This window comes from Anolis carolinensis, chromosome 2 (assembly GCF_035594765.1).
Source record: "Anolis carolinensis isolate JA03-04 chromosome 2, rAnoCar3.1.pri, whole genome shotgun sequence".
Classification (NCBI taxonomy): Eukaryota; Metazoa; Chordata; class Lepidosauria; order Squamata; family Dactyloidae; genus Anolis; species Anolis carolinensis.
In genome coordinates, this window is record NC_085842.1 from 79,580,106 (window position 1) to 79,595,995 (window position 15,890).

General features: G+C 40.9%; 1 protein-coding gene across 1 annotated transcript in view; it reads right to left on the bottom strand.

Annotated features, from left to right (window-relative positions):
- The window catches only part of twf2 (twinfilin actin binding protein 2), an 87,591-nt gene extending 79,875 nt beyond the window's left edge, over positions 1–7,716 (bottom strand). The window contains exon 1 of the mRNA XM_003217639.4: positions 7,546–7,716. Within this exon, the coding sequence (XP_003217687.1) occupies positions 7,546–7,570 (25 nt within the window). The 5' untranslated portion in view covers positions 7,571–7,716. The remainder of the gene's footprint in view (positions 1–7,545) is intronic.
- Between the last annotated feature and the right edge of the window lie 8,174 nt (positions 7,717–15,890).

Sequence of the window (15,890 nt, forward strand, 5' to 3'; positions counted from 1 at the left end):
ATGAATTTGATTAGGATTCCACACTGGAAAAGGAGTCTATTGGCATAGCAGAGGCCATCCATGAAGGGAACTCTGAAAGGGGTCTTAATCCAAGTACGGTGAATATTAGCACTACAAATATTGCCAAAGAAACTACTATTCCCATCATGGCAAAACCTCACACTGTCATTGAGTATGGAAGCACAACTACAGAAAAAGACAAAAAAAAAAGAAAGTAATTTTGTCTGGAATCAGAGCAAACTATTCCTTAGATTTAGAAAACAGATTATATTTAGAAAAATATTCATACCGACAGGCTGGTTTTCATGTAATGCCTTATTACTACATGCACAAAATGGAAAGAACCCAAGAAAAGCTTCTGGTTGGCACATTTCCTCTTCACTTGTTCTCAGACAACCAAGGCGTAAACATTACTGTCTAATATGATGTTAGTCTGTATAATTAACCAGAATTTGGTTGTAACCATGATTGTGCCCTTAAACCAATGACAAGCCCCATCTAGAGTAAACCCATTGAAAGAATATGAGTTTAATAAGTCAACATTTATTTAACTGTCTTGTTTCCGATGTTTAAGTATGATTCTGGGCCCTGTTGATCAAAGTCAGGGGTATATGTCTTGAAAGCTGAAAAAAGTCAACCCAGTTACCAGGAAGTCAAAAATGTTGAAAGGACAAGGGATGAAGAACAAAGTTTCAAGAACAGTCCAAAGTTGAGATCCAGAGACTAAAACACTATCACAGGAAACAGATGCAAAAATAAAATAATATTAATATTAATAATAATAATAAAGTAGAGTCTCACTTATCCAACATTCGCTTATCCAATGTTCTGAATTATCCAACGCAGTCTGCCTTTTAGTAGTCAATGTTTTCAATACATCGTGATATTTTGGTGCTAAATTCATAAATACAGTAATTACTACATAGCATTACTGCATATTGAACTACTTTTCTGTCAAATTTGTTGTATAACATGATGTTTTGGTGCTTAATTTGTAAAATTATAAACTAATTTGATGTTTAATAGGCTTTTCCTTAATCCCTCCTTATTATCCAACATATTCGCTTATCCAACATTCTGCCGGCCCATTTATGTTGGATTAGTGAGACTCCTCTGTAATAATAATGTATTACCCGCCTCTTCTTGCAGCTTGAGGCAGGATACAACATGGTTAACAGGAACCATAACTGAAGATATCAAGCAAGTGATATAGCAAGGCTTCCATTGCTTTCAAAGTGGCTGTTTCCAAAAGCTACTGCTTTGCTTCTAACATTGAAGGATCCCAGCTCCATCTTCACACTTAAGCAGCATTCTTGGATGCACCTGTCCCAAGTAAATCTTGATAGTAACCACACACTGCGTCTGAGAAAAATGTTGAGCTAGACATTTTTGTTCATGCCTTTCTCAGGAGTTCTGTTTGTTCTTCATCCTATACAGAATCAGAGCAGTCTTACTCAACAGAAGAGGGGTTTGGCTGGTCTTCAACTGACAAATTGGTCTTCTCATGCCAGCAAAACAAATTTGTTGCTCGTCTAATGAGGAGCCCTCAATGTAGAAATATTTCTTATTTCCATAAGAAATAAGTTTCATGAAGTCAATAGTTTTTTAGGGCTAGCAGTTGAACTCAATTATATTTCATAATTATATTTCATTTAGTTGGTGCAGGTTTCTGTACATTAACTCAGGCATGTAGTTCACTGGGTTGGCTTTAATTAATCACTATCTCAGCATAATGTAGTTGCAAAGGCTTGCACTGTATGGGAAATTCACAATGTGGCAAATTGCCATCAATCCTAAATGCATACATACACTAGCTGTAGAAAAGAGATGGTTCAAAAAGGTGGAGCACTAATCCCTGTCAATGATAATGAAAATCCTCAAAGTAATTTAAACCTGGGACAAAATGGCAGAGCATTATGAGAAAATTCTTACAAGTCTAGGGTGGGAGAAGAAAATCACCACATTGATATAACTGTGAAGAACTTACAAACTGAAGGTGCACTAAGAACTAAGTTGCATGAGTTCAATTATATTTGGAGGCTGCCCTCCAGCAAGTGATAATGACTTTAATTAATTATATTAGTTTTGAAGCTAAGAGGGAGAGGCTTCAGAATTCTCAGCAACAGAACTCCTCTTGTGATTCCACAACTACAAACTCCAGGATGTCTTAGGATGGAGCCATGAAAGTTAGCATGAAAGCATAGTTCTCATATTCCACAGTATGAATGGACCCCAGATTTCATTAAACTGCAACTCTCAACATTCCTCACTGCTGAATATTCTGGTTAGGGTTGCTGGGAGATGCTGACAGCATTATCTGACAGCATTATCAGCTTCCCAAAAATTTTGCTTGATCAGAAAACTAATTGTCCATGTTTGTTTCTTGATGAAAAACTCTTTATAGGGCAGAGTTCAAGATCCAATCAGTTTTATTGCCAAGTCAGGGTGGTTGAGCCACTAAATTACCATAAATGGAGGGTTTTGCCAAAAGAGTATCACCAAGGTGTTTGACAGCAGGAAGTATTCAGGAATGTCAAGATCTATTATGTTGTGCAGGCAACTCCTGAAGACAGCTGGGGGAATACATCCATGCACTGTAACTGAAATGGAAAGTGAACTGAAGAGTTTGTACCATCAGAGATAGGGGAGAAATGCTGGTCCAGGAAGTATTTTGCTTCTCTGGGTTCTACACATTAATATTGATTTTGTTACATAATTTATAACATATTTAAAACCTCAATGGAGATTTCAGGGTAGTTAAAGAATATTAGAGTGGAGGGGTGGGGAGAGAAGACTCATACAGACACAACCAGCTTGTTTACAGTGGACAAAACCTCAAATGAACTCTTGCTATGGCAACCTCTTCCAGGGAATCCCAGCAGCACAAGCTTCTATTATTGTTTTTATTATGTTCTTGTATCCAAGAGAGATTTCAAGATATAGGCAATTTCTCATACTGTATATCAATTTGCCAACAACAAAGCAAAATCAAAGTTCTTTAAGCAAAGGATCCCAGTATTCAGATAGCTAAAGAAAATGCAAGGGTGAAATTCAATCAGAGTATGTCTATGAAATCCAATGACACTACAGTTGTTAACAGAACTCTTAAATTGCAACTCGTAATCCAAATCAATACCACTGTGTTAGATTTGGGAAAGCACGCAATAATCTCCACTTCCCACAGCAGAACCTCTATAATTCTGTTGTTTGTTTGCTTTGAATTATGACCCTTTATGAGCACTGGAATGCACCTGTAACTTCCCTCATTCTTCACCGCTAGTAATGCTGGAAAGGAGCTGTGGTTCCAGCAACATCTGAAATAATACTGCTAACCAGTCATATGTTAATTCCAGTCCTCTCTCATCCTAGGGATGAGAAATCATCAGACAATGAAGAGTCACCTAAATTTGAGACACTATCAACTATCCAGCTTACTTTTAGATAAAAGAGGGGTTTCAGTGCACCTGAAGTCTATAAGTTGCACCAAGACTGTGGAAATCCCATTCTGCTAATCCAAATAGTAGATTGGAAACTGCTAAGATCAAAACAGATGGCATAGCCCAAAATAGGCTGCAGTTCAGCATCATCATGCAAGTTCCAACACCTCTATGATATATGCCTTGGTTCTTTCCTCTTTCATTTTGATGTTACAAAGATAAACCAGCTATAATAAAAAGCAAGTGCTAGAGAAGCTGGAAAATATCTTTAACCCTCGTTCAAGTATTATTGATCAAAGGTTATTGACAGGTGTATATAGCCATTTGAAGGATGACATCATACACAAGCAGCCACCATATAAGTTGTACTGGACTAGGACTAGACTACAGCTATATCACTGAACACTAAAGTTAGGATGGTTTGTGTCATTGTATTCCCCATTAATTACTATGTATGATTGTGAAAGCTGGACAATGAGGGAAGTGGATGGGAAGGAATGTGGTGCTGCGGACACTGTAGATGACTAAAAAGATAAATAAATTGGCATTAGAGCAAGAACTCTCACTAGAAAATAAAGATGATTAAATGAGAATGTTGTCTTTTGGACACACCATGAGAAGTCAGGAGTCATTAGAAAAGACAATAATGCTTGTTAAGATAGAAAGCAGCAGTGAAAGAGGAAGACCATCTTCCAAATGGATGGATTCAATCAAGGAAGCCAAGTCTCTGAATCTGTAAGACATGAGCAGGGTAGTTGATGACAAGGGGACTTGAAGTGTTGCCATAAGTTGAAGCCAACTTGACGGGAAACACTCAAAACCTCACTCAGTACTGAAGCTCACTTTGGGCTAGTCACCATCTCTCAGTCTAACTTACCCCACAGTGTTGCTTTCAAGATAAAATAAGAAGGGAGACCCCTATATACTTAAGCTCCTTGGAAGACAGATGAGTCAAATGATAATGTAAAGGTCACGTGTATTCCATTCCACTAGATGTAGCTCCATGTCCTCTGGCACGTAGAAGTAATTCCAACGTAAGTGTGTACACACTTTTAATCTATGTCGTATGACTGGTCCTTAAAGGGATAAACTTAACTTGGCAACCAAATCTGCTTTAGCTGAAGATGACTTACTTAAAGTTGGTGAAATTAATCCTTAAGGCCTAAACAATCACTACAGACCAATATATCTCTTGTAATACAGCTTGAAAGCTACCAGTATCCAGTAGTTCCTAACAGCAAAATGCAAATGTTTTATTTCAATTTGAGGAACAACCTCATAGTACTGCAGTATCTTGCTCAAAAATATTTTTGAGATTATATACCTGTATTACTTTTACAAATCACTCTCTCCACTCATTTTCAGACAGTGTTGAAAACTCTCTTGTTAGACATGATTACCATCTCATGAGTAAGAATTCCCTGGTAAAAGGGAGAGTTTAACTAGACCGGTACTTCTCAACCTGTGCGACCCCAGGTGTTTTGGCCTACAACTCCCAGAAATCCTAGCCAGTTTATCAGCTGTTAGGATTTCTGGGAGTTGAAGGCCAAAACATCTAAGGACCCACAGGTTGAGAACCACTGAATTAGATGTATCCTAAAAGATGACTTGCCTGTTGGTCCTGGGGTATTTTCTTAGCTTCCAACCATGTTGCTTATTACTCAGTGTCATTCTGTTATTTCAAACTGTATCCTCACCACTTTGCCATGAATCTCATCCAGTTCATGCAAAAATTTCAATGCAGATTCTACCTGTGTTCAATACAACTGACATTAGAGCCCTCTCTTTTCTGCTGGAAAATGTACTGTTTGGAGAATTTAAACTGCTATGAAGTCAGGTTTGCATTAGGCCTCAGGTGCCAATCTGCAGCTTGACATCCTCTTATAAAATCCTAGGTAAAGAATTAAAAACAGGATAAGAAAAAAGCAGTAAAGTATGTGTGTGTGTCACAGGTATTATTAATATGACCAATCTAATTTCCCTGCCCTATCTCATATACACATAGCACTACTGAACTGTCACATCCAGATAGCTTTCCTGCACAAATTGTCCTTCCCCTTTAGCTTCTGGTTTCCCCAAATCTTAGCATAGATCTGATACAATTTATGTTCCGAATCATATTTTGTGAAAGTGCCTGGAGACGGCTATAGGCAAAAGGAGGCAGGCAGATGTAAGAACCAAGTAGCTGCCTGCTATGCAGAAAGGGAAATGGCTCCTGCAATTATGATTCACACTGCAGAGCTAAACGTGTTAAGCGATAATGGAACAGCACAGGGGAGGAAGGAGGACATATTTCAAACCCTTTCGCTGAGCAAGGACATACAAGGAAATGCAATGATCTCCCAGGAAGAGATCATAGCAGGGCCAGACCGTGAACCCAAACAACGGCTGCTTCTGCCTTTGCAGGCTTTACAAGACACTGCTCCCAGCTGGATGAAGATGGCAGGCCAAAGCAAACACTAAAACTGATCACTCCAGGAAAAAAGGGCCAATGCAGACTCTGAAAACACCTTGACGACAAAGGTGACTTATAAGGAACTCTTCTACAGAAAAGCCAAAGGAACAACAGGCTCTGCATGATACCTGTTCCCACTTGGCAACCACCACTCCAGGTAATCTTTTTGGCCTGGAGAAGGAATGCCTTATTGTTTTATGGAGCGTGTAGCTGAAAAAGCAGACCCTCCTCTCAGGAGGCCTGGTATTTCAGGTTTTACCTAGCATTTGGGAGACAGGTGAGCCCTCCTCACCCTGCTCTCTCTCCCCTTTAGGGCACACAACACAACAGCTTTTTGTGTGCAGAGTGCAATACACGTGAAGCCTGGAAATATCCTCTAAGCTTCCAAGGGCACCTGACAGGATCCATATTTAAAGAACACCTCCCCCCAAATTTCCTTGCATCCCCCCACGAAATGGTTGTCCCCATTATTTTCTCCTCCCAGACACATTTTTGTTTTATTTTCAGATTTTATTTTATTTTTATGTATGCATTCATTCATTTATTTATTTATTTTGTGGTGACTTCCCTTAATTTTCTTGCTGGCTCTTGTTAGTGCAATATACTCTTAACTGACGCATATCCGCAATTATTACAATAGGTTTTTAATGTTTTTAATGCTTAATGTTTATTTATCTCTCATTTCTGGATGTTATTATGCTTTGTGTGATTTTTGTCTTGAATGTTATGTTAAATATGCTTTCATTTGTATAATATTATATTTATTATAGGGTAAAGATAAAGATTTTCCCCTGGCATTAAGTCTAGTCGTGTCCGACTCTGGGAGTTGGTGCTCATCTCCATTTCAAAGCTGAAGAGACAGTGTTGTCCGTAGACACCTCCATGGTCATGTGGCTGGCATGACTGTATGGAGCGCCATTACCTTCCTGCAGAAGTGGTACCTATTGATCTACTCACATTTGCATGTTTCGAACTGCTAGGTTGGCAGAAGCTAGGGCTAACAGCGGGAGCTCATTCCGCTCCCCAGATTCGAACCACCAACCTTTCGGTCAGCAAGTTCAGCAGCTCAGTGCTTTAACACACTGTGCCACCGAGGGCTTCGGTGAACTATAGTAGATATATTTTCCCTCCACAGACATCTTGGATGCTCCTTACATTTTCTCTTATCCATCACAGTTGCCCCCCTCCTCCAACATGGATATCCTTAAATTCATGGACACGTCATGGATACCCTTCCTCCCAGATCCTGGCTGCACCCCCACATTTTCCCCTCCCTACTCCCTCCATATGCATCATGGCTGTTGTCCAATGTCTTCCTCTCCCTCCCCACCTTGGCAGCTCCCCAAGTTCTCTCCTTCTCTCAACAAACCTGGTTGCGCCCCCAAATGTCCTCCTCTCTTTCTCCCTCCCTCCCTCCCCTCTCAAGCACCCCCCAATTCTCCTCTAGCCTTCTGCCCAGGCGCCTAGATGGGAAGCGGGGCCAGGAGAAGGAGGGAAGGCTAGCAGGCCGGGCTACAGAGGTAGAGTAGGGGGCCTTTGATGAAGATGGGGTGTCTGCAAAGGGAGGGGCGTTTGAGGCCCTCCCTGGCTGCAAGAAGGGAATGCTTGCCCGCCCGCCCTCCCTCCTTCCTTCCTTCCTTCCCGCTGGCCTACCGTGGATGCCGGTCTGGTGAGTCATGGTTCCGGTTCGGTTCCCGCCGTGCAGACGCTCCTTTCCCAGCCCGTGCCTGCCTCTCTCTCTCTCTCTGTCTGTCTCTGGCGCGCACAAGCAGGAAAGGGCTCTGGCTCCAGCGCCGCCCGCTTCCGGGTTGTTCCCGCGGCGGAGGTAGGAGCAGTGGGAGGGGCTTCGGTGGCTCCGCCCCCAAACGAGGGAGGGAGGAGGGCTCGCGCCACGTTGCGAGGAAGGGAGGAGGAGGAGGAGGAGAGGCCCGCCTACTAGTCATTCAGTTCTACCAGCAAACCAGAGGGTGGACCAATTCCCCCATAGAAGAAATAAAGCCACATAATTTATTCATTATTTATTTATTTACAACATTTATACCCCGCCCTTCTCACCCGAGGGGACTCAGGGCGGCTTACAAAAATTGGCAAAATTTAATGCCCAAATTGCAATCATAAAAACAAAACAATATAAACAGATCTGTTAATAACGTTGTTAAAACACATTATAAAAACCTTAAAAACGTATATATAATTAATTCCATTCATCCGAGATCCTCATGCTTCATCCTTAAATCAGGCCATGTCAACTTTGTCATTTACTCATCAAAAGCTTGGGCACATAACCATGTTTTTACGGCCCTTCTGAATCCCAGCAGAGTAGGAGCCTCTCGGCTATCTCCAGGGAGGGTGTTTCACAGTCGGGGAGCCACCACCGAGAAGGCCCTGTCCCTCGTTCCCACCAGCCGCGCCTGTGGTAAAGGTTTCCCCTGACGTTAAGTCCAGTCGTGACCGACTCTGGGGGTTGGTGCTCATCTCCATTTCTAAGCCAAAGAGCCGGCGTTGTCCATAGACACCTCCAAGGTCATGTGGCCGGCATGGCTGCATGGAGCACCGTTACCTTCCCGCCGGAGCGGTACCTATTGATCTACTCTCACATTGGCATGTTTTCGAACTGATAGGTTGGCAGGAGCTGGAGCTAACAGCGGGCGCTCATTCCGCTCCCGGGATTTGAACCTGGCACCTTTTGGTCCGCATGTTCAGCAGCTCAGCGCTTTAACACACTGTGCCACCAAGGACCCCTCAAAGGCACACACATAGGTTTATTTATTGCATTTCTATCCCGCTTTTCTCACTCTGGAGCGGGGGGGCGGGGGGGGCGGTGTGGACTCAAAGCGGTTTCCAACATAATCATGGAAAAATTCAATGCCAAAGGTACATATGAAAACCAAAGCATAATATCGAAACAATAACATATCACTATGAATTAAAAAGCCCCGGTGGCGAAGTGTGTTAAAGCACTGAGCTGCTAAACATGCAGACCGAAAGGTTCCAGGTTCAAATCCCGGGAGCAGAGTGAGCGCCCGCTGTCAGCCCCAGCTTCTGCCAACCCAGCAGTTCGAAAACATGCCAATGTGAGTAGATGAATAGGTACTGCTCCGGCGGGAAGGTAACAGCGCTCCATCCAGTCATGCCACATAACCTTGGAGGTGTCTACGGACAATGCCGGCTCTTTGGCTTAGAAATGGAGATGAGCACCAACCTCCAGAGTCAGACATGACTGGACTTAACATCAGGGGAAACCTTTACCTTTACTTATGAATTAAAAACTGTTAACCATATTAAAGCGAGACACAAACATTTAGACATTAAGACATAAAATGTAAATATTAGCATAAACATTAAAATCACATGATCCAAAATCATAAAACGAAGCCATTCCAATTGTTAATTGCACATATTCCCCGTTCATTTCTTGCACTGCATTACTTTACTCACCAGAGGCTTGGTCCCACAGCCATGTCTTTGTTTTCTTTCTGAAGGCCAAGAGGGAGGGCACAGATGTAATTTCACTGGGGAGGTGATTTTTGTGGAGAAGAGGTGGCTGCCAAGGTAGTGGAAACTGTCAACATTTTCTAATATTACACCATTAAGCTGTATTTCTGGCATTGCAGAGGGGTTGGCTGGTGTCTGCTGGAAGAGCACTTTGGTTTTTTCCATGTTCAATGAGAGGCCGAGCTTCTCGTATGCTTCTGCAAAGGTGTTTCAAGTGGGTTGTGGGTCTTCTCAATGGCACAGACTATGTTGTCATCGGCATATTGGAGTTCTATAATAGATGTTGTGGTGACCTTGGTTTTGGCTTTCAGTCTGCTGAGGTTAAATAGCTTGCGATCTGTCTGACAGATTATTTCCACGCCAGTAGGCAGCTTCCCATCAACAAGGTGCAGTATCATAGCAATTAAGATGGAAAATGAGGTTGGGGCAATGACACATCCCTGTTTGACACCTGATTCCACCTTAAATTTATTTTATTTATTACATCACTTCTACCCCGCCCTTCTCACCCATCAGGGGACTCAGGGCGGCTAAATGGGTCACATTGGGAGCCATTGCTGTCCAAGACTGTTGCCATCATCCTGTGATGACCACAGGAGTATTAACCCTTCCCTATGCTATCCAAAACTAACTCTCTCTCCCCCCTCTATATACAGTAGAGTCTCGCTTATCCAACATTCTGGATTATCCAACACATTTTTGTAGTCAATGTTTTCAATACATCGTGATATTTTGGTGCTAAATTCGTAAATACAGTAATTACTATGTAGCATTACTGGTTATTGAACTACTTTTTGTCAAATTTGTTGTATAACATGATATTTTGGTGCTTAATTTGCAAAATAATAACCTAATTTGATGTTTAATAGACTTTTTCTTAATGCCTCCTTATTATCCAACATTTTCGCTTATCCAATGTTCTGTATTATCCAACGTAGTTTTCCTTTTAGTAGTTAGTTTTTGTAGTCAATTTTCAATAAATTGTGACATTTTTGTGCTAAATTCATAAATACAGTAATTAATTATTACATAACGTTATTGTGTACTGAACTGCTTTTTTCTATCAATTTGTTGTAAAGCATGATGTTTTGGTGCTTAATTTGTAAAATTATAACATAATTTGATGTTTAATATACTTTTCCTTAATCCCTCCCTATTATCCAACATTTTCGCTTATCCAATGTTCTGCCAGCCAGTTTATGTTGGATTAGTGAGACTCTACAGTATATATATTTGCTGGAGTTTTTTTTTTTCAAATTCCCCAAAGTCAATTCTGACTTTGCCATTTTACATCAGGGGTGCCATGTACTATGCTATTATATAAAACAGAGCTGCTTAAACTTTTTCCACTCATTGCCCCTTTCTGTCTGAATTTTTTTTATGTGAACCCAGGTATATAGGTATATAAAATACCCTGTTTCCCCTAAAATAAGACATCCCCAAAAAATAAGACCTAGTAGAGGTTTTGCTGAATTGCTAAATATAAGGCCTCCCCTGAAAGTAAGACCTAGCAAAGTTTTTGTTTGGAAGCATGCCCAGTGCCCACCAAACAAAACACCATAGCATGCAGGATTGGTAAATGTATATACCAGTTGTATATGGAAATAATGGTAGTAACAAGAAATTCTTGACAGAAGACACAGTTTGTCTGATTTGGTTATGTTGGTTTGTGATGATAACTACTGTACAGTATAGAACAAATGTTCATTTTTTGTTCAACAATTAATGTGAATTTTTCTTCATGGAAAAATAAGACATTCCCTGAAAATAAGACCTAGCGCATCTATGGGAGTAAAAAATAATATAAGACACTGTCTTATTTTCAGGGAAACATGGTAGGTATAAAAATCAAACCTTTACTGATAATAAATCAGAATTTGCAAGGCTTGCTAAACAGGCTGATTTTCCTTTCTGTTGAAGAATTTTCTTTGTTGTTGCTAACAGATTTGTGTAAATAGCTGGCCTTCAGAAACCTTTTACTATTGCCAAATTTGCTGTGACCCCATCATTGAGCCAAGAGGACCCCACTGGGGTCAGGTGCCCCACCAGATTAAGCTCGCATGATACCACAGCATTGTGGAGTTAAAGAAGTGTCAAAATGCCTTAAGATGCAGCCTTTGTTGGGTTTTGGAATAAAAGTTACATAAATATCATTTAATGAAGAAGAGAGGGAACCAGATTCTAAGATGAAGGCCTCTTCTACACTGGTACTACAATGCAGCTTGGAACTGGTTTCGGAGAAACCAGATTCACTGTGAGGATGATCAGACAGTCATGCCTGGAAAAGTTTTGAGGTCAGGGGGGTGATTATGTTGAACACAACAAAAACACTTATCAGATTTTTTTCTCATGTCCCACAAAGATGCCTCAGAGGCATATATGGAGGAAAAGGGGACCAAGGAAAACAGTTTCCTTTCCTGGGGGGCCCAGCCATGAACTTGGGGAATTTTTCAGCAGTCCCTGTTTGGGATTATTTACTGCACTCCAGTGGATGTTTACAATGCATTCTGCATTTTGCAGAGCCAGTGTCACCCTGGTTCTGGGATACACTGGCATCTGTTTAAATAGACTTTCCAGAGACATTTTAATGCACTGCTTACTATTTAATCTGTGCTGCAGCACACTTTGGCAGTACAGTGGAACCTCAAATTAAGAGCATCTCAATTTAAGACTGTATTGAGTAAGAAGAGGTGTCATTCAGCCCTGCTTTTGCTTTGACATACGAGCAGCATTTTGATTTAAGCACTAGAGCCAGAGGGGGCTAGGGAGCTTCAAGGGAGCAGCGTCTGTGCCTTGTCTGCTTTGGGAGATTGCTGTCCGCTTTGATCTTGTCCTCTTTGAGCAACTTTGGGTTAGTTGATTTTGTGTGGTTTTTTATTCCTGGTATGTTTGGCTTCATTTTTGTGTGTGTGTCAGGAGTGACTTGAGAAACTGCAAGTTGCTTCTGGTGTGAGAGAATTGACAAGAACATTGCCCAGGGAATGCCTGGATGTTTTAATGTTTTTAGCATCCTTGTGAGAGGCTTCTCTTATGTCCCCGCATGGAAATGGAGCTGATAGAGGGAGCTCATGTGCGCTCTCTCCAGGTCGGATTCGAACCGGCAACCTTCAGGTCAGCAACCCAACCTTCATGTTTGTCTTCATGAAGAGAGAGAAGGACAGAGAGGAGTCTGGAATGAGCATAATATGATGAAAATGTTGCTTCTGTCTCTTCACTTTGTGCTTCCTTGCCACAACATTGTGCTTCTACCATTTTAAAGTTGATCTTTCTTTTGTTATTATTCCATGAAAATGTGCAAGTTTTGCTTTCTCTTACACTGGCCAACACATATTTTGTTGCCTCAAATGTGCTTCCTTGTCACAACTTTTTGCTTCTACCATTTTAAAGTTGATCTTTAATTGTTTCATGTGAATGTGCATTTCTATATTATTTGTTATTTATAAAGTACATTTTCTTATTTAAAGCATGTAACAAAAAATGAGGGCTTTGGTGGTGGAACAGATTAATAGCATTTCAATGGGAAATATTGCTTTGAGATAAGAGCAATTTGAGTTATGAGCTTGATCACAGAACAAATTAATCTCTCAGTTCAATGTATCATTGTATGCATTTTGTGGTAACCACCTTGAATCAACTGCAAATAGCATTATATGTTCCGTGTAGATGGACCCTTGATTATAAAGTTGAAGCAGCCTTGGGAAAGTAAGCTTGAAACAATTTTATGCAGTGTAATACATGGCTTTAATGTATCCTAAATGGTTGCAGGATACTGCATTGCCTTCACACCTCAAGCCTAATACGTAGACTAGTTTTATAGATAGATATAATTTCATCCTATTCTTTGAAGGTTTATGTCCAGTGTCATAGTTTGCTCCATTCCATATCCTGTTATGTACTAATCCGCAGTGTTATGTCTGTGCTGAAAAACCCAAGAAATTAATATTGTGTCCATCAGTACCTCTGAAAAAATGGATGAATCTATGAATGCTGATCCTGAAATAAATCAGTCTCTAAAGTGCTGTTAGACTGCTTCTCCTCCTTTCCTACCCTTTTTTACATATGAAAATAGCAATCTACTTCAAAACATAAAACAATTACAGCTTTGCCACAAAAGAAATGAAGTCATTTCTCATGTAAGAAAATTAATTAGAAGCAGCTGGTAATTTTGTGGACTAGTTGCTTTCAACCAGGGCTCTTTCCCAGATATTTACTGAAATTAATATTGCTTGGGGAAAACTGTCCACTCTTTAAGAGCCCTAAGGAAGAAATAGTATCCTCTCTTGGAGACAGCATATTTGAAGCACCTAAAGAAAGGCCATGAGCTTGCAGTAAAAGCCAGGAGATTAAAGGAGCCTATATGCCCCTCATGGTTTGACTTTGGAAAGTGGTTTTATCTTTTGGGTTAACATTCTGCGACAAAGCTGGTGTGGTGTAGTGGTTTGTGTGTTGGACTAGGGCCCCATTTACAGTGATACGTAGTTCAGAGCTACCTTAACTTAAAACTGCATTGGCTAGACAACAAACTCACACAAAAGCACGTGAAAGAAATCCCTTAATGTGCATTACTGCCCTGTGGTTTGTGTATTCATCGTCTGGGCCTCAAACTGGTTCCAGGATTTCTTGTGTAATCATCAGCACAGCGAAACCATTTTCTTCAATACTGGTTAGAAACTGACTTAAGTAGTGAATGTAGATGTGCCCTATGACTCTGGAGAATAGTGTTTGAACAGCCATGGAAACCCATTGGGTGATCATAAGCAATTCACACTCAGCCCCAGAAGAGCGCAAAATCAAACTCCCTTGAAGAAATCTTGCCAAGGACATCCCATGATTGGGTCACTTTAGAATCACCATAAATTTGAAATGACTTGAAGGTACACAGCAAGAACACTCCCAAGCATAAATCCATTAGAACTCTGACATTTCTTTTTCTAAATCTCATTTAAATAAAAACGTTGTAATGGCGCAAGTTCATACATGGAGAAACAATTGCTCTGTCAGCACCAAGAGATAATCAGGCTGAACAGGTTGCGTGCAGGCTATCTCTTTATATTTTGCTTAGAAACAGTAGATGCGTAAATGATGTTGACATCCAGATGCCTTCTATTCACTCATCACTGCAATATAACGCTACTTCAGTATCTGCTTTGCATATTAAGAGATATGCTAAATAGGGATGCCTTTTGGCAGTCCCTGCCTCTTCAGAAATAACTTATTTATTTATTTATTTATTAGCAACATTTATATCCCGCCCTTCTCACCCCGAAGGGGACTCAGGGCAGTTTACAAGTATATATACATACAATATATTATATTATACTTACCCAAAAGGCAGCTCTCGCCTTTCACTTGCAGTCTATAATTCAAATAAGGATTCTAGATCACATTCTAGGTATGGTGTACAGTCATGATATTGTAGTAACGAGAACCTAGATAGCATCCCTAAGCCTGCAACAAGTTGGAAAATATCCCAAATCAGAATAGCTTATTCTGCCTCCCTATTCTGTTGGGCTACAGTTTCTATCATTTCCACCCAGCATAGCCATGGTAGGAGTAGTTATTGATACCTTTGGCAGTTGCTTGAGCAAAGAAGAGGGTATGGGGTATTGTTTCAATTCTGGAAAAGTTCAGTCAATAGGATCAAATGATGCCCAGTAACATGCAGCTCCTGAGCCCATGGTAGGTAGCCGTCAGTATTCAATGCTTCTAAAAGGCCTGGCAGAACCAACAGGAGCCCTTTCATCTAGTTTAACCAAAACAGAGACTCAGAGGACATTGGGGTCTTATGCAGTTGAGTGAAAACAAGGAGATCCCAGGTGGTACATAAAATGGCCCACAATTGTGGAAGACAGTTTTGAAATGATAAAGAAAATTGCATATAGATACTGGTCCACTCTAGAGGTTAGGCCTATTTGTCCCTATATTTGTCTTACAGAGAGAGAGAGAAAGAAAGAAAGAAAGAAAGAAAGAAAGAAAGAAAGAAAGAAAGAAAGAAGGAAAACAATTTCTAGTCCATCAGCCCCAATCTATTTACGTATTAGTCGTTTAGCAGCATTTTTGGTTATTGTTATTATCTTGCTGGTTACACTATGCAACAGAAATTTGGAAAATCTGTTCCTGGTTTGAAAGTGTTATTTTCTGTTTAATTATGCTGAGGCGGGGGGGGGGTTAAGGAACCCCAGGAAATACCATATATGGGCAGAGATGGCGACAGCTAGCGACCCGGGTGCATAAACTCACAGAAACATGTGACTTCTGGGAAATCATGTGTTTCTGAAGAAATGAAAGCTATAGATAAACAAACAGAGCATGCGTACGCAGGCGCTCTGAAAGATTTGTGAGCACGGCACAAAAGGGGTGCAGCCGGCCTGCTGGTCAGCACAGATTGGGCAGCGTCACAACTCTAAGCCAATGAATTTGCTTGTGGGCGGGCATAACCCGAACCCTGTAGTGTGTATAAATGTTCACTCAGCATGTCACTGGGCGGTTCCCCTGGAGAAGCA